The sequence below is a fragment of the Triticum aestivum genome, chromosome 4A (genome assembly GCF_018294505.1).
Source record: "Triticum aestivum cultivar Chinese Spring chromosome 4A, IWGSC CS RefSeq v2.1, whole genome shotgun sequence".
NCBI lineage: Eukaryota > Viridiplantae > Streptophyta > Magnoliopsida > Poales > Poaceae > Triticum > Triticum aestivum.
In genome coordinates, this window is record NC_057803.1 from 610,405,838 (window position 1) to 610,427,487 (window position 21,650).

At 43.0% G+C, this 21,650-nt stretch overlaps 1 protein-coding gene and 1 long non-coding RNA gene across 3 annotated transcripts; both read left to right on the top strand.

Moving 5' to 3' along the window:
- The first annotated feature begins 1,436 nt into the window (after positions 1-1,436).
- LOC123087520 (uncharacterized) lies at positions 1,437-20,695 on the top strand. Its single transcript, XR_006441421.1, has 3 exons — positions 1,437-1,449; positions 3,458-3,461; positions 20,564-20,695. It is a non-coding gene; the product is annotated as an uncharacterized lncRNA (long non-coding RNA).
- On the top strand, positions 12,961-16,754 carry LOC123087519 (probable ADP-ribosylation factor GTPase-activating protein AGD9). Of its 2 annotated transcripts, none has more exons than XM_044509549.1 (8): positions 12,961-13,160; positions 13,272-13,370; positions 13,493-13,611; positions 14,275-14,734; positions 14,893-15,159; positions 15,820-15,942; positions 16,088-16,189; positions 16,360-16,754. In XM_044509549.1, the coding sequence occupies exons 2-8, from the start codon at positions 13,302-13,304 to the stop codon at positions 16,462-16,464; spliced, it is 1,245 nt and encodes a 414-aa protein (XP_044365484.1). In that variant the 5' UTR covers positions 12,961-13,160; positions 13,272-13,301; the 3' UTR covers positions 16,465-16,754. The 2 variants fall into 2 exon arrangements, with proteins under 2 accessions (XP_044365484.1, XP_044365483.1); XM_044509548.1 differs by having other exon boundaries at positions 12,966-13,160; positions 13,269-13,370.
- Positions 20,696-21,650: the final 955 nt, after the last annotated feature.

Consider the following 21,650-nt stretch of genomic DNA (forward strand, 5'->3'; position numbering starts at 1 on the left):
TCTTGCCAAACCATAGTTCATAAGGCGTCATCTCAACGGATTTCGATGGTGCCCTATTTAACGTGAATGCAGCCGTATCTAAAGCACAACCCCAAAACGATAGAGGTAAATCAGTAAGAGACATCATAGATCGCACCATATCTAATAAAGTACGATTACGACGTTCGGACACACCATTACGCTGTGGTGTTCCGGGTGGCGTGAGTTGCGAAACTATTCCTCATTGTTTCAAATGTAGACCAGACTCGTAACTCAAATATTCTCCTCCACGATCAGATCGTAGAAACTTTATTTTCTTGTTATGATGATTTTCAACTTCACTCTGAAATTCTTTGAACTTTTTAAATGTTTCAGACTTATGTTTCATTAAGTAGATATACCCATATCTGCTTAAATCATCTGTGAAGGTGAGAAAATAAAGATATCTGCCACGAGCCTCAACATTTATCGGACCACATACATCTGTATGTATGATTTCCAACAAATCTGTTGCTCTCTCCATAGTACCGGAGAACAGCGTTTTAGTCATCTTGCCCATGAGGCACGGTTCGCAAGTACCAAGTGATTCATAATCAAGTGATTCCAAAAGTCCATCAGTATGGAGTTTCTTCATGCGCTTTATACCGATATGACCTAAACGGCAGTGCCACAAATAAGTTGCACTATCATTATCAACTCTGCATCTTTTGGCTTCAACATTATGAATATGTGTATCACTACTATCGAGATTCATCAAAAATAGACCACTCTTCAAGGGTGCATGACCATAAAAGATATTACTCATATAAATAGAACAACCATTATTCTCTGATTTAAATGAATAACCGTCTCACATCAAACAAGATCCAGATATAATGTTCATGCTCAACGCTAGCACCAAATAACAATTATTTAGGTATAATACTAATCCCGAAGGTAGATGTAGAGGTAGTGTGCCGACTGCGATCACATCGACTTTGGAACCATTTCCCACGCGCATCGTCACCTCGTCCTTCGCTAGTGTTCGCTTAATCCATAGTCCTTGTTTCGACTTGCAAATATTAGCAACAGAACCGGTATCAAATACCCAGGTGCTACTGCGAGCTCTAGTAAGGTACACATCAATAACATGTATATCACATATACCTTTGTTCACCTTGCCATTCTTCTTATTCGCCAAATACTTGGGGCAGTTCCGCTTCCAGTGTCCAGTCTGCTTGTAGTAGAAGCACTCAGTTTCAGGTTAGGTCCAGATTTAGGTTTCTTCTCCTGAACAGCAACTTGCTTGTTGTTCTTCTTGAAGTTCCCCTTCTTCTTCCCTTTGCCCTTTTTCTTGAAACTGGCGGTCTTGTTGACCATCAACACTTGATGCTCCTTCTTGATTTCTACCTCCGCAGCCTTTAGCATTGCGAAGAGCTCGGGAATCGTCTTATCCATCCCTTGCATGTTATAGTTCATCACGAAGCTCTTGTAGCTTGGTGGCAGTGATTGAAGAACTCTGTCAATGACACTATCAACAGGAAGATTTACTCCCAGTTAAGTCAAGTGATTATGATACCCAGACATTTTGAGTATATGTTCACTGACAGAACTATTCTCCTCCATCTTGCAGCTATCGAACTTATTGGAGACTTCATATCTCTCAATCCGGGCATTTGCTTGAAATATTAACTTCAACTCCTGGAACATCTCATATGCTCCATGACGTTCAAAACGTCGTTGAAGTCCCGATTCTAAGCCGTAAAGCATGGCACACTGAACTATCGAGTAGTCATCAGCTTTGCTCTGCCAGACGTTCATAACATCTTCCTGTGGTACAGACAATAAACGTCAGCAGCAGGCCTAACACCCAGCGGTGCTTCCAGGACGTAATTCTTCTGTGCAGCAATGAGGATAATCCTCAAGTTACGGACCCAGTCCATGTAATTGCTACCATCATCTTTCAACTTTGCTTTCTCAAGGAACGCATTAAAATTCAACGTAACAACAGCACGGGCCATCTATCTACAATCAAACATAGACAAGCAAGATACTATCAGGTACTAAGTTCATGATAAATTCAAGTTCAATTAATCATATTACTTAAGTACTCCCACTTAGAAAGACATCCCTCTAATCTTCTAAGTGATCACATGATCCAAATCAACTAAACCATAACCGATCATCACGTGAAATGGAGTAGCTTTCAATGGTGAACATCAATATGTTGATCATATCTACTATATGATTCACGCTCGACCTTTCGGTCTCAGTGTTTCAAGGCCATATTTGCATATGCTAGGCTCGTCAAGTTTAACCTGAGTATTCTGCGTGTGCAAAACTGGCTTGCACCCGTTGTAGATGGACGTAGAGCTTATCACACCTGATCATCACGTGGTGTCTGGGCATGACGAACTTTGGCAACGGTACATACTCAGGGAGAACACTTTTATCTTGAAATTTTGTGAGAGATCATCTTATAATGCTACCATCAATCAAAGCAAGATAAGATGCATAAAAGATAAACATCACATGCAATCAATATAAGTGATATGATATGGCCATCATCATCTTGTACTTGTGATCTCCATCTCCAAAGTACCGTCATGATCACATCGTCACCGGCGCGACACCTTGATCTCCATCGTAGCATCGTTGTCGTCTCGCCAATCTTATGCTTCCACGACTATCGCTATAGCTTAGTGATAAAGTAAAGCATTACAACGCGATTGCATTGCATACAATAAAGCGACAACCATATGGCTCCTGCCAGTTGCCGATAACTCGGTTACAAAATATGATCATCTCATACAATAAAATTTAGCATCATGTCTTGACCATATCACATCACAACATGCCCTGCAAAAACAAGTTAGACATCCTCTACTTTGTTGTTGCAAGTTTTACGTCGCTACTACGGGCTTAGCAAGAACCGTTCTTACCTACGCATCAAAACCACAACAATAGTTTGTCAAGTTGGTGCTGTTTTAACCTTCGCAAGGACCGGGCATAGCCACACTCGATTCAACTAAAGTTGGAGAAACTGACACCCGCCAGCCACCTGTGTGCAAAGCACGTCGGTAGAACCAGTCTCGCGTGAGCGTACGCGTAATGTCGGTCCGGGCCGCTTCATCCAACAATACCGCCGAACCAAAGAATGACATGCTGGTAAGCGGTATGACTTATATCGCCCACAACTCACTTGTGTTCTACTCGTGCATATAACATCAACGCATAAAACCTGGCTCGGATACCACTGTTGGGGAACGTAGTAATTTCAAAAAAATTCCTACGCACATGCAAGATCATGGTGATGCATAGCAATGAGAGGGGAGAGTGTTGTCTACGTACCCTCGTAGACCGGCAACGGAAGTGTTGACACAATGTAGAGGAAGTAGTCGTACGTCTTCCCGATCTGACCGATCCAAGTATCGAACGTACGGCACCTCCGAGTTCTGCACACGTTCAACTCGGTGACGTCCCTCGAGCTCCAATCCAGCCGAGTGTTGAGGGAGAGTTTTGTCAGCACGACGGCGTGATGACGGTGATGATGTTCTACCGACGCAGGGCTTCGCCTAAGCACCGCTACGATATGACCGAGGTGGAATATGGTCGAAGGGGGCACCGCACACGGCTAAGGAACGATCACGAAGATCAACTTGTGTGTCATGGGGTGCCCCCTGCCCGCGTATATAAAGGAAGGAGGGGGGAGGTGCGGCCGGCCCCTAGGGGTGCGCCTGGAGGAGTCCTACTCCCACCGGGAGTAGGACTGCCCCCCTCTCTGCCTTGTTGGAGAAGGAAAGGGGAAGGGGAAAGAGGAAAGGGGGGCGCCGCCCCCCCTTCCTTGTCCTATTCGACTAGGGGGGAGGGGCGCGCGGCCTGCCCTGGCCGGCCCTCCTCTTCCCTTAGGGCCCATGTAGGCCCATTAACCCCCGGGGGGTTCCGTACCCCCCCGATTACTCCGGTAAAATCCGATTTCACCCGGAACGATTCCGATATCCAAATATAGGCTTCCAATATATCAATCTTTATGTGTTGACCATTTCGAGACTCCTCATCATGTCCGTGATCACATCCGGGACTCCGAACAACCTTTGGTACATCAAAACACAAAAAAACCCTAATTACGATCGTCACCGAACTTTAAGGGTGCGGACCCTACAGGTTCGAGAACTATGTAGACATGACCGAGACATGTCTCCGGTCAATAACCAATAGCGGAACCTGGATGCTCATATTGGTTCCTACATATTCTACGAAGATCTTTATCGGTCAAACCACATAACAACATACATTGTTCCCTTTGTCATCGGTATGTTACTTGCCCGAGATTCGATCGTCGGTATTCCAATACCTAGTTCAATCTCGTTACCGGCAAGTCTCTTTACTCGTTCTGTAATACATCATCCGGCAACTAACTTATTAGTTGCGATGCTTGCAAGGCTTGAGTGATGTGTATTACCAAGAGGGCCTAGAGATACCTCTCCGACAATCGGAGTGACAAATCCTAATCTCGAATTACGCCAACCCAACAAGTACCTTCGGAGACACCTATAGAGCACCTTTATAATCACCCAGTTACGTTGTGAGGTTTCGTAGCACACAAAGTGTTCCTCCGGTAAATGGGAGTTGCATAATCTCATAGTCATAAGAACATGTATAAGTTATGAAGAAAGCAATAGCAACAAACTAAACGATCAAGTGCTAAGCTAACGGAATGGGTCAAGTCAATCACATCATTCTCCTAATGATGTGATCCCGCTAATCAAATGACAACTCATGTCTATGGTTAGGAAACATAACCATCTTTGATCAACGAGTTAGTCAAGTAGAGGCATACTAGTGACACTCTGTTTGTCTATGTATTCACACATGTATTATGTTTCCTGTTAATACAATTCTAGCATGAATAATAAACATTTATCATGATATAAGGAAATAAATAATAACTTTATTATTGCCTCTAGGGCATATTTCCTTCAATAATCAACGTAGTGATGTTCACCATTGGAAACTACTCCATCTCACGTGATGATCGGACATGGTTTAGTTGATATGGATCACGTGATCACTTAGATGATTAGAGAGATGTCTATCTATGTGGGAGTTCTTAAGTAATTTGATTAATTAAACTTTAATTTATCATGAACTTAGTACCTGATAGTATTTTGCATGTCTATGTTGTTGTAGATAGATGGCCCGTGTTGTTGTTCCGTTGAATTTTAATGCATTCCTAGAGAAAGCTAAGTTGAAAGATGATGGTAGCAACTACACGGACTGGGTCGGTAACTTGAGGATTATCCTCATTGCTGCACAGAAGAATTACGTCCTGGAAGCACCGCTAGGTGACAAACCCGCTGCAGCAGCAACGCCAGATGTTGTGAACACCTGGCAGAGCAAAGCTGATGACTACTCGATAGTTCAGTGTGCCATGCTTTACGGCTTAGAACCGGGACTTCAATGACGTTTTGAACGTCATGGAGCATATGAGATGTTTCAGGAGTTGAAGTTAATATTTCAAGAAAATGCCCAGATTGAGAGATATGAAGTCTCCAATAAGTTCTACAGCTACAAAAATGGAGGAGAATAGTTCTGTTAGTGAACATATACTCAGAATGTCTAGGTACCACAACCACTTGACTCAGCTGGGAGTTAATCTTCCTGGTGATAGTGTCATTGACAGTGTTCTTCAATCACTGCCACCAAGCTACAAGAGCTTCGGGATGAACTATAATATGCAAGGGATGGATAAGACTATTCCCGAGCTCTTCGCAGTGCTAAAGGCTGCGGAGGTAGAAATCAAGAAGGAGCATCAAGTGTTGATGGTCAATAAGACCAGTAGTTTCAAGAAAAAGGGTAAAGGGAAGAAGGGGAACTTCAAGAATAACAACAACCCGGTTGCTGCTCAAGTGAAGAAACCCAAGTTTGGACCTAAGCCTGAAACCGAGTGCTTCTACTGCAAAGGGACTGGTCACTGGAAGCGGAACGACCCCAAGTATTTGGCGGAGAAGAAGGATGGCAAAGTGAAAGGTATATTTGATATACATGTTATTGATGTGTACCTTACTAATGCTCACAGTAGTGCCTGGGTATTTGATACTGGTTCAGTTGCTAATATTTGCAACTCGAAACAGGGGCTATGGATTAAGCGAAGATTAGCTAAGGACGAGGTGACGATGCACGTGGGAAATGGTTCCAAAGTCGATGTGATCACCGTCGGCACGCTACCTCTACATCTACCTTCGGGTTTTAGACCTAAATAATTGTTATTTGGTGCCAGCGTTGAGCATGAACATTATATCTGGATCTTGTTTGATGCGAGACGGTTATTCATTTAATTCAGAGAATAATGGTTGTTCTATTTATATGAGTAATATCTTTTATGGTCATGCACCCTTGATGAGTGGTCTATTTTTACTAAATCTTGATAGTAGTGATACACATGTTCATAATATTGAAGCCAAAAGATGTAGAGTTGATAATGATAGTGCAACTTATTTGTGGCACTTCCGTTTGGGTCATATTGGTGTAAAGCACATGAAGAAACTTCATTCTGATGGACTTCTGGAATCACTTGATTATGAATCACTTGGTACATGCGAACCATGCCTCATGGGCAAGATGACTAAAACTCCGTTCTCCAGAACAATGGAGCGAGCAACAGAGTTATTGAAAATCATACATACTAGTGTATGTGGTCCAATGAACATTGAGGTGTGCGGCGGATATCGTTATTTTCTCACCTACACATATGATTTGAGCAGATATGGGTATATCTACTTGATGAAACATAAGTCCGAAACATTTGAGAAGTCAAAGAATTTCAGAGTGAAGTGGAAAATCATCGTAACAAGAAAATTAAGTTTCTACGATCTGATCGTGGAGGTGAATATTTGAGTTATGAGTTTGGTCTTCATTTGAAACAATGCGGAATAGTTTTGCAACTCACGCCACCTGGAACACCACAACATAATCGTGTGTCCGAACATCGTAACCGCACTTTATTAGATATGGTGTGATCTATGATGTCTCTCACTAATTTACCGCTATCGTTTTGGAGTTATGCTTTAGAGACGGCTGCATTCACGTTAAATAGGGCACCATCAAAATCCGTTGAGACGAAACCTTATGAGCTGTGGTTTGGCAAGAAACCCAAGTTGTCGTTTCTTAAAGTTTGGGGCTATGATGCTTATGTGAAAAAGCTTCAACCTGATAAGATCGAACCCAAATCGGAGAAATGTGTCTTCATAGGATACCCAAAGGAGACTGTTGGGTACACCTTCTATCACAGATCTGAAGGCAAGATATTCGTTGCTAAGAATGGATCCTTTCTAGAGAAGGAGTTTCTCTCGAAAGAAGTGAGTGGGAGGAAAGTAGAACTTGATGAGGTAATTGTACCTACTCCCTTATTGGGAAGTAGTTCATCACTAAAATCAGTTCCAGTGCTTCCTACACCAGTAAGTGAGGAAGCTAATGATGATGATCATGAAACTTCTGATCAAGTTACTACCGAACCTCGTAGGTCAACCAGAGTAAGATCCGCACTAGAGTGGTACGGTAATCCTGTTCTAGAGGTCATGTTACTTGACCATGACGAACCTACGAACTATGAGCAAGCGATGATGAGCCCAGATTCCGCAAAATGGCTTGAGGCCATGAAATCTGAGATGGGATCCATGTATGAGAACAAAGTATGGACTTTGGTTGACTTGCCAGTTGATCGGCGGGCCATAGAGAATAAATGGATCTTCAAGAAGAAGACTGACGCTGACGGTAATGTTACTGTCTACAAAGCTCGCCTTGTTGCAAAAGGTTTTCGACAAGTTCAAGGAGTTGACTACTATGAGACCTTCTCACCCGTAGCGATGCTTAAGTCCGTCCGAATCATGTTAGCAATTGCCGCATTTTATGATTATGAAATTTGGCAAATGGATGTCAAAATTGGATTCCTTAATGGATATATTAAAGAAGAGTTGTATATGATGCAACCAGAAGGTTTTGTCGATCCAAAAGGTGCTAACAAAGTGTGCAAGCTCCAGCGATCCATTTATGGACTCGTGCAAGCCTCTCGGAGTTGGAATATACGCTGTGATAGTGTGATCAAAGCATATGGTTTTATACAGACTTTTGGAGAAGCCTGTATTTACAAGAAAGTGAGTGGGAGCTCTGTAGCATTTCTGATATTATATGTAGATGACATATTGTTGATCGGAAATGATACTGAATTTCTGAATAGCATAAAAGTATACTTGAATAAGAATTTTTCAATGAAAGACCTTGATGAAGCTGCTTATATATTGGGCATCAAGATCTATAGAGATAGATCAAGACGCTTAATAGGACTTCACAAAGCACATACCTTGATAAAGTTTTGAAGAAGTTCAAAATGGATCAAGCAAAGAAAGGGTTCTTGCCCGTGTTACAAGGTGTGAAGTTGAGTCAGACTCAATGCCCGACCACTGTAGAAGATAGAGAGAAAATGAAAGTCATTCCCTATGCTTCAGCCATAGGTTCTATCATGTATGCAATGCTGTGTACCTGACCTGATGTGTGCCTTGCTATTAGTTTAGCAGGGAGGTACCAAAGTAATCCAGGAGTGGATCACTGGAAAACGGTCAAGAACATCCTGAAATACCTGAAAAGGACTAAAGATATGTTTCTCGTTTATGGAGGTGACAAATAGCTCGTCGTAAACGGTTACGTCGATGCAAGCTTTAACACTGATCCAGATAACTCTAAGTCACAAACCGGATACGTATTTTTATTAAATGGTGGAGCTGTCAGTTGGTGCAGTTCCAAGCAGAGCGTCGTGGCGGGATCTACATGTGAAGCGGAGTACATAGCTGCTACAGAAGCAGCAAATGAAGGAGTCTGGATGAAGGAGTTCATATCCGATCTAGGTGTAATACCTAGTGTATCGGGTCCAGTGAAAATCTTTTGTGACAATACTGGTGCAATTGCCTTGGCAAAGGAATCCAGATTTCATAAGAGAACCAAGCACATCAAGAAACGCTTCAATTGCATCCGCGATCAAGTCAAGGAGGGAGACATAGAGATTTGCAAGATATATACGGATCTGAATGTTGCAGACCCGTTGACTAAGACTCTCTCACGAACAAAACATGATCAGCACCAAGACTCCATGGGTGTTAGAATAATTACAATGTAATCTAGATTATTGACTCTAGTGCAAGTGGGAGACTGAAGGAAATATGCCCTAGAGGCAATAATAAAGTTGTTATTTATATTTCCTTATATCATGATAAATGTTTATTATTCATGCTAGAATTGTATTAACCAGAAACTTAGTACATGTGTGAATACATAGACAAACAGAGTGTCACTAGTATGCCTCTACTTGACTAGCTCGTTGAATCAACGATGGTTATGTTTCCTGACCATAGACATGAGTTGTCATTTGATTAACAGGATCACATCATTGGAGAATGATGTGATTGACTTGACCCATCCGTTAGCTTATCACGATGATCGTTTAGTTTGTTGCTATTGCTTTCTCCATAACTTATACATGTTCCTATGACTATGGGATCATGCAACTCCCGAATACTGGAGGAACACTTAGTGTGCTATCAAACGTCACAGCGTAACTGGGTGGCTATAAAGATGCTCTACAGGTGTCTCCGATGGTGTTTGTTGAGTTGGCATAGATCGAGATTAGGATTTGTCACTCCGTATATCGGAGAGGTATCTCTAGGCCCTCTCGGTAATGCACATCACTATAAGTCTTGCAAGCAATATGACTAATGAGTTAGTTGCGAGATGATGCATTACGGAACGAGTAAATAGACTTGCCGGTAACGAGATTGAACTAGGTATTGAGATACCGACGATCGAATCTCGAGCAAGTAACATACCGATGACAAAGGGAACAACGTATATCGTTATGCGGTTTGGCTGATAAAGATCTTCGTAGAATATGTGGGAACCAATATGAACATCTAGGTTCTGCTATTGGTTATTGACCGGAGACGTGTCTCGGTCATGTCTACATAGTTCTTGAACCCGTAGGGTCCGCACGCTTAACGTTCGGTGACGATCGGTATTATAAGTTTATGTGTTTTGATGTACCAAAGATAGTTCGGAGTCCCGGATGTGATCACGGACATGACGAGGAGTCTCAAAATGGTCGAGACATAAAGATTGATATATTGGATGACTATATTCGGACACCGGATGTGTTCCGGGGGTCACCAGATAATTATTGGAGTGCCGGGGGGTTATCGGAACCCCGAGGGAACTAATGGGCCAACATGGGCCTTGTGAGAGAGAGGAGGGGGCCTTAGGGCTGGCCGCGCGCCCCCCCTTGAGGAGTCTGAATTGGACAAGGAGGGGGCGGTGCCCCCTCTTTCCCTCCCTCTCTCCCTCTCCTTCCTTCCCCTTCCTCCTCCTAGTTGGACTAGGAAAGGGGGAGTCCTACTCCTATTAGGAGGAGGACTCCTCCCCTCCTTGGCACGCCCCAAGGGCCGGCTGGCCTCCCCCCTTGCTCCTTTATATATGGGGGCAGGGGGCACCCTAGGACACACAAGTTGATCATTGATCTCTTAGCCGTGTGCGGTGCCCTCCTCCACCATAATCCACCTCGGTCATATCGTCGTAGTGCTTAGGCGAAGCCCTGCGCCGGTAGCTTCATCGTCACCGTCATCACGCCGTCGTGCTGATGAAGCTCTCATTCGACACTCAACTGGATCAAGGGATGTCACCGAGCTGAACGTGCGCTGATCGCGGAGGTGTCGTACTTTTGGTATTAGGATCGGTCGGATCGTGAAGACGTACGACTACATCAACCACGTTGTCATAACGCTTCCACTTACGGTCTATGAGGGTACGTGGACAACACTCTTCCCCTCTCATTGCTATGCATCACCATGATAGATCTTGCGTGTGCGTAGGAAATTTTTCGAAATTACTGTGTTCCCCAACAACAATGACAAAACGTGAGTGGCGTAGTAGATATCCTTCAACAAAAGGGACCCACTCTCCCCTGCTTGTTTATTATTGTGGTGGATATCCTTCGGCAAATAATTATTGGAGGCAAGAGTGAGGGCCTCCTTTTCTACCCTCTTAGCCCACCTCCCCTGCCCCGTTCTGCAGTATGTAGATGACACCCCAATCTTAGTCAAAGCCACTCCAGAGGCGGCTCTCTGCACCTAAAACTTATTCTCGATAGTTTTGCAGCTGCCACTGGCCTCCAGATCAACTTCACAACAACAACTTTCGTTCCCCTAAATGTTGACCCTATCGTTGCTGCCAGTATGGCTTCGGACCTTGCCACTGATGTTTCCTCCTTCCCCCAAACCTATCTTGGACTACCCCTCTCCCCCCACAAGTTACCACCATCTGCCTTTCAACCCATTATTGACCGTTGCGATATCTACCACTCTGGTTGATGTGCTTTACTTCTCTCTCGAGGTGGAAAATTAGTCCTCCTCTCAGCCGTCCTTGACAACTTACCCACCTACTTCATGTTGTGTTTTCCCCTCCCCATCCAGGTTCTAGAAGCCATTGACAAGCGTAGACGTACTTTTATCCGGTCCAATGACAAGACTTGCTCTGGGGCAAAAATGCCTGGTCGCTTGAGACAAAGTTTATACTCCTAGAGATGCAGGTGGTTTGGGTGTAAAAAACTTAGGTGCACAAATTTTTTATCTACCGCTGAAGTTTTCTTACAAATTTTTACATGCCACCAACATCCCTTGGAAGGATTGGGTTCTCCATCACTCCACCCTCCATATTGGCCTTGGCAAGAACAACTCCTTCCTTGCCCGAACCAGTTTAAAACACCTTCAGAGTTTGAGATAGATTTTCCAGTGTACCATCGGTGATGGTCACTCCACCTTCTTTTGTTTAGATAGTTGGCTAAAGCCGGAACCACCGGCTTTAGTATTTGCCACTCTTTTTTCCCACCACACAAACCAAACACCATGGTAGCCACTATTATACAGGATGGGATCTAACTTGCTCTTCCTAATCGTCTAACCTCTATTGCATTTGCAGAGCTTGCCTCTCTCTCTCTCTCTCTCTCTCTCTCTCTCTCTCTCATGTACCGGACAATCGGCGACTGTTGAATGATTCTCCACTCGGGGAGCGCACACGGCTCTTTCTTCTCAACTCGCGGACCCCATACTTACCATGATCTGGGACTCAAGAGTTCCAAAAAAGTTATGATCTTTGGTTGGCAGTTTTTACCTTGATCGGCTGAATAGTAGGAAGAATATGTGCAAGAAGTCCATTCTTGACTTGGATGTGTGCTCTAGGTGCAGCCGCGCTATGGAGGACCGTGACCATATGATCTTCTCCTGCCCGGCGGCTCGTGGGATTTGACTTGCAACTGTATTCGACTGCGCTCCAGGCCCTTGGCGGATTTCTTCTCCACCCCGCTACCCCACGCCCTGCCAACTTCGTTTGCCCCTTCATGCTGCTCCTCATCTTGTGGAAGAGATGTGATGCTAGAAACAAGAAAGGTTTTCAGAATCCAGCTGTCGATGTACACTCCTCTATTACTGACATCTTTAATGACTTGATTATTTGATATTGCTGTCTCAAAAATGACACCGGTCTGTGGTGGGAGTTCCTCTCTTCCCGAAACTGTGGTGCTTTTGAAATATATTCAGGTGGGGAGCCTTTGCCCCCCGACGACCATTTCAAAAGAAAAAAAAGCGCGAGTGAGCTCCTCGGCGACACGGATTCAACATGTGGACGCCCTCGGCGACGACCAATGAGGGGCATGCGGTGAAAGGAAAGGAAAAACTTTCAACCCCTCGCGAGCGAGCGCTTGATGAGGATGGGAAAGTAGGCGAAAAAAAGCCATACATTGCTATTGTTAGACATGACTATGAGATGCCATGTCTAAAATTGTACTCCTACTGGTAGGCAAGAAAAAGAAGATCGATTACTCACTAGTACTAGGAAAAAGTAATTAGTAGATAGAGCATACTATAAAAGAGAAAGGAAACGTGAAGCCTAAAACGTGGGCGAAAAATTAGTTACTCCATGCCTAACATGAGCGGACGCGTAGACCGCTACCGGAGTCGGGCAGATTTGACTGTGCGCGACACCCCTCAGGTCAGGACCTCAACCTCAACCTGAAGCGGCTGGACTGGCCGCCGACCGACAGAGCACCAACCGGTGGACTGGACACCGCGGCTTCCTCCTTTCTTCACCTCGCCGTCAAGGCCCCCGAGGTCTCCCTCTCCTCTCCTCTCCTCTCCTCTCCGTGCTACTAGTATATACTCAACTCACGCGCTCTCCTCCTCCCCCCACTTGCCTAACCCAACCTCCACCCCTACCAGCAGCCAGATCTCCCTTCCCTTGCCGCCGGAGCCATGGCGTTCGACGCCTTCACCGACAAGACCGCCGTCTTCCGCCGCCTCAAGGCCAAGCCGGAGAACAAGGTATGCCTCTTCTTCCCCTTCCTCTTCCCCCCACCCGCCTGCCTACCTACCGGTTAGCTCGGCCAGATCTGCGAGCCGCCCCGGAACAGATCTGATCCATGTGTGCTATGAATGAATGGCAGATGTGCTTCGACTGCAACGCCAAGAACCCCACCTGGGCCTCCGTCACCTACGGCATCTTCCTCTGCCTCGACTGCTCCGCCTTCCACCGCAGCCTCGGCGTACACATCACATTCGTCAGGTACCTATAACTTGCTTCCTCCAGATCCTCCTTTCTGCTATTGGATCTCATCGATATGCCGCGCCGCAATCAATTCATTCCAATGCTCGTTTCATTCACCCTGCACCACTTGATCGACCTAAAACTGATCTCTTTGATGCATTTGTGTGATCCAATCCTAGTGGCCGACATCCAGCCACCTGATATACGAATGGATTAAACCTGGGATGGGCCTTTGTGCCCTCGGCGGCACAGAGCCAAACACCGATGCCCATCTCGTTTGCCGGGAAACATGGAGTTTAGAGCGGGCTTGCTTGGTCTTGGTAGAACAACGAGGGACCTCAAACCTCTATAGTCCACAAGTGGCACATTGGGCCCCTAACATATCCATACCGTGCATTTGTAAGCCAATCAACAATGTGGAATCTGTCTGCTTTTCAGAGTAAAAGCAATGCCAAGTTTGTCGTTTGTGCGTATGTGTTACTCTTTGCATGCACCACCGCCACCTGCTGATGCATAACTCATTTTCTTATCTATGTTTTGTCAATTTGCGGTGCTAAGAGTAAACTTCGTTCTGGTGGTTACCAAGTTCCAGGATAATTGTTTTCTGCTAGTATTTGCCTTTTGGGCCTGCCACCCCTCTCTTACACAATACACAAACTGTACATTATATTTCGTATGTAGGTCAACGAACCTGGACTCATGGACTCCGGATCAGCTAAAGATGATGGCTTTTGGAGGCAACAACCGTGCACATGCTTTCTTCAAACAGCATGGTTGGACTGAGGGGAGCGGCAAAGTCGATTCGAAGTACACGTCCAGGGCTGCTGAATTGTACAGGCAGATACTGCAAAAGGAAGTTGCTAAGAGCTCCACCGTCAACGTCTTGCCATCATCCCCTGTTGCAGCGTCTCAGGCACCGAACCCGTCCGACGACTTCCCTGATTTCAAGCTTGCTGATGCACCAGAAGAGACTACCAACGGGAAGCATGAACCTGTTGTCGCCAATCCGCCAAAAGAGCCTGCCCAGGCACCAAAAGCCCCTACACACCCCACTTATGTCAGTTCTGTAAAGAAGCCCCTTGGTGCAAAGAAGCTTGGTGCCAAGACTGGAGGCCTTGGTGTAAAAAAGCTCACTACAAAGGTAATACTGCAAATCAGCTGAGTTATTCTTGTTTCTAAATTTAGATATATTCACGTCTGTGGGGCTGACGTTCTAAAAATAGCGTACTATCACTCTTGTATTTGCTGTGCGAACCATTGACTGACTTTTGCCAAAAAAAAATTTACTTTGTACGGCAGTCAAATGAAAGCCTGTATGATCAGAAACCTGAAGAGCCAAAACCTGCTTTACCAACAATGACGACTACTACTTCAGCTGCAAAAAGTGGCCCATCCTCACATTCACGTTTTCAATACATGGAAAATGAGCCATCAACAGAATCAAAAACTGGAGGAGGCAACAAGACTGGCCATGTAGCAGCACCAAAAACCTCAGACTTCTTTCATGAGTATGGAATGGATAATGGCTTCCAAAGGAAAACAAGCACAGCTGCCTCAAAGACTCAGGTAAAAGCTGGGTTGATGCTAGTATTACGATAGTAAGAGTAATCAATCAAAGCACACAGTGATGCACTAGATTTCCATGATTCTTATAGCTTCCCTTGTTTTGAGTTGTATGCATACATATGTTTCTTATGTGCTTTTAGTAAGACACTTTTTCCCTCTGAATTACTTTGTTGGCTAGTCTGTTGTTTCTTGGAAGTTATGGAATCTCTTGTTTGGTTCAGGTTACTCTGGTGTGCAAACATTTGGTAGCATGTCCTTTTTTTCACAAATGGTCTTTGTATTATTTCACCAAATGATCTCTGTATTCGTTCCACACTTGCTTGACAATATTCACGCGCTTGCTGCTTTTACATATCTGGTCCAACATCTAAGTTCAAACTTTTTTATTTATTCTGGCTGCTTCTTTAACACGCAACAAGCAGCGTCTTTTGTTTCTAATCAAAGCTGCTGCTCGATAATTTAGACTTTTCCCTGTTGCAACTGCATATGGATAAAGCAAGATATGTCAAAAGCAAAAACAGAGGCTACAGTTTTCCTGTGACTTTTATATTTTGACACTTCATGTTCTTAACATTAGCAATCGTTAATGTAAGTAGGTTTCCTTTAGGATCTAGTTCTACTATTACCCATTCTGATCCTGAGTGGTACAATACCTTGCAGATAGAGGAAACTGATGAAGCAAGGAAGAAATTTTCGAACGCGAAAGCAATTTCATCATCACAGTATTTTGGTAACACAGACAGAGAGCAAAAGGAGGCTCAGTTATCTCTTCAAAAGTTTTCGGTATGTACTTGATCTCACTTTAAGCTACTCGTGTTTTGAGTGTGCATGCTCCAGAATAATAATATGTCATACATGTTCTACTATATTCGTTTTGAAATATCCACCACCATTTGTTCTTATGTTTAATGTGTTTGCTTTACTACAGGGTTCATCATCCATTTCAAGCGCTGATCTGTTTGGCCGTGATACAAATGATTCTGATCTGGACGCAAGTGCTGCAGATCTCATCAACAGAATATCTTTCCAGGTAATCCTATTTTTTGCAATTCCACCATAGTTTTCCATTCCTTTCATATTTAGCTCCTGCTTTCCAATCTGGTGTACTTCTGAAAATCATATACTAGTGTATGCCCTAGTATTAAACCAAACCTGCACAAACTGACATACATCTCTAATTTGATCTGAATCTTTCTGTAGGCTTCCCAGGATTTATCATCTCTGAAGAACATGGCCGGAGAAACCGGAAAAAAGCTGACATCTTTTGCCTCGAATTTCATCACCGACCTCGACAGAATTCTGTGAGGTGTTGATCAGCGGAAATTGTGGGCATTTCTCTGCACGCAGAAGTACTGCTGCGAATCGCAGGGCAACTCTGAGTGACTCAAGCATTTCTTGCACAGCTATGTAGAGAATATTAGGGGGTTGTTACTACTATCATGAATGTCTTATCATTCACATTGATCGCAATCTTGTTACAATGGGAATATTGTTATTATTCATTTCATGACAATAGACAAAACATATGATTTTGTACTTATTCCAGCTTGATGTGCCGTGATAAAGATTTTATTGTGGTGCTACTGTTTTCTAAACAGATCGAGCTCTATTTTTTCTTTTCCTCGCTGTGCTGTGCTAGTCAAGTTCTCTATAATCATTATCAGTAGCTCATCAATAGCAAATCAATGCTAGCAAATTCATCATTAAATATATTTCTACAACATATATACTCCCTCTATATTAAAATATAAGATGTTTTTTATACTCCCTTAGTATAAGAAAATGTACTATTATATTTTGATAGAGAGAGATTATTTGTTAATCTAAATGTTAACATTGTATTTGTAAACTTAAAACGGTGGAATACATACTTCTGGCAAAATAAAATACAAAAGGATAGATGAATTTGTACCATCTATAAGAAAAGCAGAGTATGAGGAAGCTGACTTGGATTTTGCGGCCAAGCTTTGTCAAAGCATCGCCATGAGTGCTATGAACAAATTCATGCATGATTGTAATAGTGTCAAACAAATGCTATTAAATTCATCATTGTAAACTTAATTTCATTTGGAACATATGTAATATGCGAAGTAACTTAAAACCGTGGACTTCTGGCAACATAAAATAGAAATTTGCATAGATGGATTCCTTACTATCTGTCAAAAAAAAGTAGAGTATGCGAAAGCTGACTCAGATTTTGTGGCTGAGTGCATGATTCCCTAGAAAAATGAGTCCTCATGCATGATGACATGGACTCTAAGCAAGCTGGCAATATAATTTAGGGTTGTGAACATTTTTATTCCTTGCGTTTTCTCTTCACTTTTTTACGATACTTTTTGTGTCTCAATGTTGGATGATAGTTTTTTGGTCTCAATGTTGGAGGCAACTTGTGTGATTGGCACGTGGTCGATAGCAATAGATTGTACGCTGATCATTGAGCAAAAATCTTGCACAAACAAAATTCTCTTGTGTCTTGTTAGTTTAAGCAAGTGACGGATGCATCTGGTTGACACATATGTGTGTAAGTATAATTATTTGCACGCTACGGTGGTGTCCGATCTGATGCTTGGTTATGGAACTTCTCGCGGGATTATATTCCATAATATGGTCCTGCTTCACCATTGCCACAACGTGGTCGCCTTCACAATTAAGGTCGTTAAATCGGAACAATGCATTCAGTTCAAATGGACTCACCGTTATCTCATACTAGTGGTTGAGGCGTCACCTTATGACATTGCTCGAGAGAAAGCTGTGTGCATGTTTTCATTAAAAAAAATACATGAAGTCCTCGCCTCCATCTAAACAAATAGCCTAGAAAAAAAAATTCTCACCTCCATCTTAAAAAGAAAGTAAAAAAGAAAAGCAAACACCACCGCCGCTTATCAATAAGCGTCACTTTGCATAGCCCTCCATTTAAAAAGAATACGTGAGTCCTCACCTCCATCTAAAAAGAAAAAAAGTATTTAAAAAAATTGCTCACCTCTATCTATTTTTTCCAAAATGCTTTTCCATTCGGCCAACCAGTTTGCGCCACATGGCATATTTGGTTGGCCGCCCTTCTGGCGACGCTTAATGGATTTAATTGTCCTTGGTCCTCATAGATGTCTCCATCTGGCCGCCCTTCTGGCGACGCTTAATGGATTTAATTGTCCTTGGTCTTCATAGATGTCTCCATCTATCACGTAAAAAGTCGCATATTTCCTAAACAATATGTGTTACCTGTGTAGGTCTTGAGATCATGTTGCAGGGGCCCTTAAATCGGACAACACACATAGAGTTCACCACCGAATAACAACTTATTAGACATATCATAAGACTATAAACACGAATGACGACGACATATAGAACATGCACAAATGAATCTTACCATTCACCTACATCTCCCGCACCTAGTGGGTACTCATACATCGGAAGAAAATCATCTCAGAAAATAAATCCATGAAAACCATATCGATAATACCGTGAAGATCCACAATAAGATAAATGATTAAACAAGTACCAATCTCCATATGAGTATGAATAGAGTTTACACACTGATCTTACAACTTGGAATTCTCTTACAATGGTGAAAGTGGAATGATAACGAGTATGAAGGTGGAAGAACAAAACTAAAAGGATATCTGGTAGTTCTTCCTCTCCAGATCTCTTCTCTCTCTATTCTGGATGGAGTGGCGGCGACTAGGTTTCTGTAATGTATATTGTTTCTTCACGAAAGTGTTTTCTGTAGATGAGAGGGTGCCCCTGGCACTTCATACGACCGGCAATACAAGAGCATGTGCTCGTATAGAAGGATACCTTGCATTCTGGTGCGCCTGTTGACCAAATTCCCAGTATGGAAGTTGCTCCATTTTGCTTGATTTGCAATAATTCACTTTGGTTTCCTTTCAAATATGCTTTCTCCTGCCAAACAATGGGAAAATAGGTTTTCTTCTCTCTTGAACGAGAAAAAAATTTGAACGATTAAATTACTGCTCCCGAATATTCAACTGACCGATTAATTTCTTATAACGTATTCTATTTTTCTTTGCCAAATAAGCCAGCAAACGTCGACGAAGTTTGCTTTACCCAACTCCCCTTTTTGATAACAAGGTAAAAACCTCCGACCCGACATTCATGAGTTTCGAATGAAGAATGAAGAGTGCCCTGCCCCTCTTTTTTCCCCTAAATCTTGGATTTGGAAGTTGGTAAAGACCCACCCCTTGTCTAAGTCAGAATGAGTCCCCGGCTATGACCAATGCCCCACCTAGCTGAATAGGCGTAACAAAGCTACCTGAAAAAGGCAAGGTGCACCTTAGATTGAAATCGACAAATTCGAATTTTGCCAATTCGGCAATTTGATCTATGATTTCACATTCATGGACGAACCCAAATGGAAACCAAGCCTTTCGTGGTTCAAAAACGCGGAATCTCGTCTCAATCATCATTTGTCAGGACTTTTCGGGGTAAGTTCTTTGGCTTGGACAGGACATTTAGTTCATGTTGCTATTCCCGCATCCAGAGGGAGTACGTTCGATGGAATAATTTCTTAGATGTATTACCCTATCCCCAGGGATTGGGACCCCTTTTGAAGCATTAGCTCTCCCTGAAAAGGAGGTGATCCAGCCGCACCTTCCAGTACGGCTACCTTGTTATGACTTCACTCCAGTCGCAAGCCTAGCCTTAGGCATCCCTCTCCTTACGGTTAAGGGTAATGGCTTCAAACATGGCCAGCTCCTATAGTGTGACGGGCTCGAAAAGACGATAGAGGCCATCTTGAAATGCCAAGGTAAGCCCACAGACTCCCTAGCGTCTCTACTCGACCTAAAATGCGATCTCGAGGACCCCGGACGGATTAGCAATCCCTAGTCTTCCATAACGCGTATCGGACTTATGTTTCCTCCTCCTCGAAGATGATGGATCTATGGTTACGACCATTCTTTATGACTTTGTACCAATAGTACAGATTTGATTTAGGCTCCTACGTCTTATTATTTGTTTGGTAACCGACTTTTCACTAGCAGGTCAGTAGGCCTTTTAGAAGGCGAACAAACGAAAGTTCTTCACGAGCGCTAGCGCTACCTTGTTCGCTTTTGTCAATTGAAGTCGCGCGTAGCTAACACCTAATTAATACTTAATTTAATATAAGTAGTTAAACAGTTAACTAGACTAAACTTTTTCTCATAGTACTTTGAGAAATTAAGCGGGCGAGTGGCGGGAATCGAACCTGTATCTTCTCCTTGGCAAGGAGATATTTTACCATTGAACTACGCTCGCTACGGAGGAACCTAGAATTAGAGTCTTATGGGCAAGGACACTATTGCTGATTTACTAACCTCTATAAGAAATGCGTGAAAAACACATGTTCTGACTTCTTTTCTGAGAAAATGGGGTGGATCATCTTCAAAAGCAACTTTGCAAGCAAAAGTCGCCTTCCACCTAAGCTGCGCAGGAAAGGCCCAAAGCCAATCCCAGGGAACAGTAAAGCTTCATAGGGTCTTTCTGTCCAGGTGCAGGTAGTCCGCATTTTCACAGACATGTCTATTTCACCGAGCCTCTTAACTTCATAAAGTATTTGGAAAGAAAAGAAAGAGATCCTTGGTTTTACTATTAATAGATATAATTGCCCAAAAAATCAGTGGTTTTACTATAGCTAAGCCAATGGGTTGACTTTGTTTTTGAACTGGTTATTCCAAATAACAAAGCCGACATCGCAACAATAAAGAATGTCGATGACAAAACAAGACAAATCATTGTAAACATCGTCGTTTTGATATTTACAGATGTGCCACAAGATGATGATGATTCACGCCAATGTTTTCGAGTTAATACCCCACGGTTAATCCTTTGCTAAACGTCCTCTTTAACCTCGCAAGAAAGATAATTTACTGCTCTGGCTAGTGGATCTTTATTCGCAAAAACAGCACACTACCCCACGCTTCTTTAACGCAAATAATTGTATTTTTTCCTACTAATATTTGAGTATTTTGCAATAAATATGTTATTATTAAAAATATTTACCGCCTGATAACACAACAAATAAATAGGACATAAGGTGAAGTACAATCATATTCAACGTCATCACACAAGCCATGTAGGTTATCAATAAACAGAGATTATTTGATACACACGCTAACAAATATTGGGACTCTGGTAAGTGTATCAGTCGATCAATCTGGCACAGCACACATCGGTGTTGCTGTCTCAAAATTTGCGGCTGAGCTTTTGTGAAAGCATCACCATCTGTGCAATGAACATGGCCATGCATGATCAAAACAGAATCCGTGCAAGACTGGTTTTAGTATAGCTTTGGTTTATAAGCATCCTTTTCTTGCTTTTGCCCTTCACTTTTATAATATCTTTCATTTATGTCATTGCAGGAGGCAACTTGTGTGATGGCTAATTGGTTCTGGGCCGCTTCGGGATGGAAAGGTCAACCGGTGGACAAGAACAAATTTTATATTCTATATCTATATTTATACTTACTATTAAAAAAGCAAACAAGATTTCTTCTA

What these genes read in the sequence shown, in the direction of transcription:
- LOC123087519 (XM_044509549.1), top strand. Translation starts at nt 13,302, where the DNA reads ATGGCGTTCGACGCCTTCACCGACAAGACCGCCGTCTTCCGCCGCCTC. An exon ending in CAGCTGCCTCAAAGACTCAG is followed by an intron (nt 15,160 to 15,819) that starts GTAAAAGCTGGG and finishes AATACCTTGCAG; the next exon opens with ATAGAGGAAACTGATGAAGC. An exon ending in TATCTCTTCAAAAGTTTTCG is followed by an intron (nt 15,943 to 16,087) that starts GTATGTACTTGA and finishes GCTTTACTACAG; the next exon opens with GGTTCATCATCCATTTCAAG.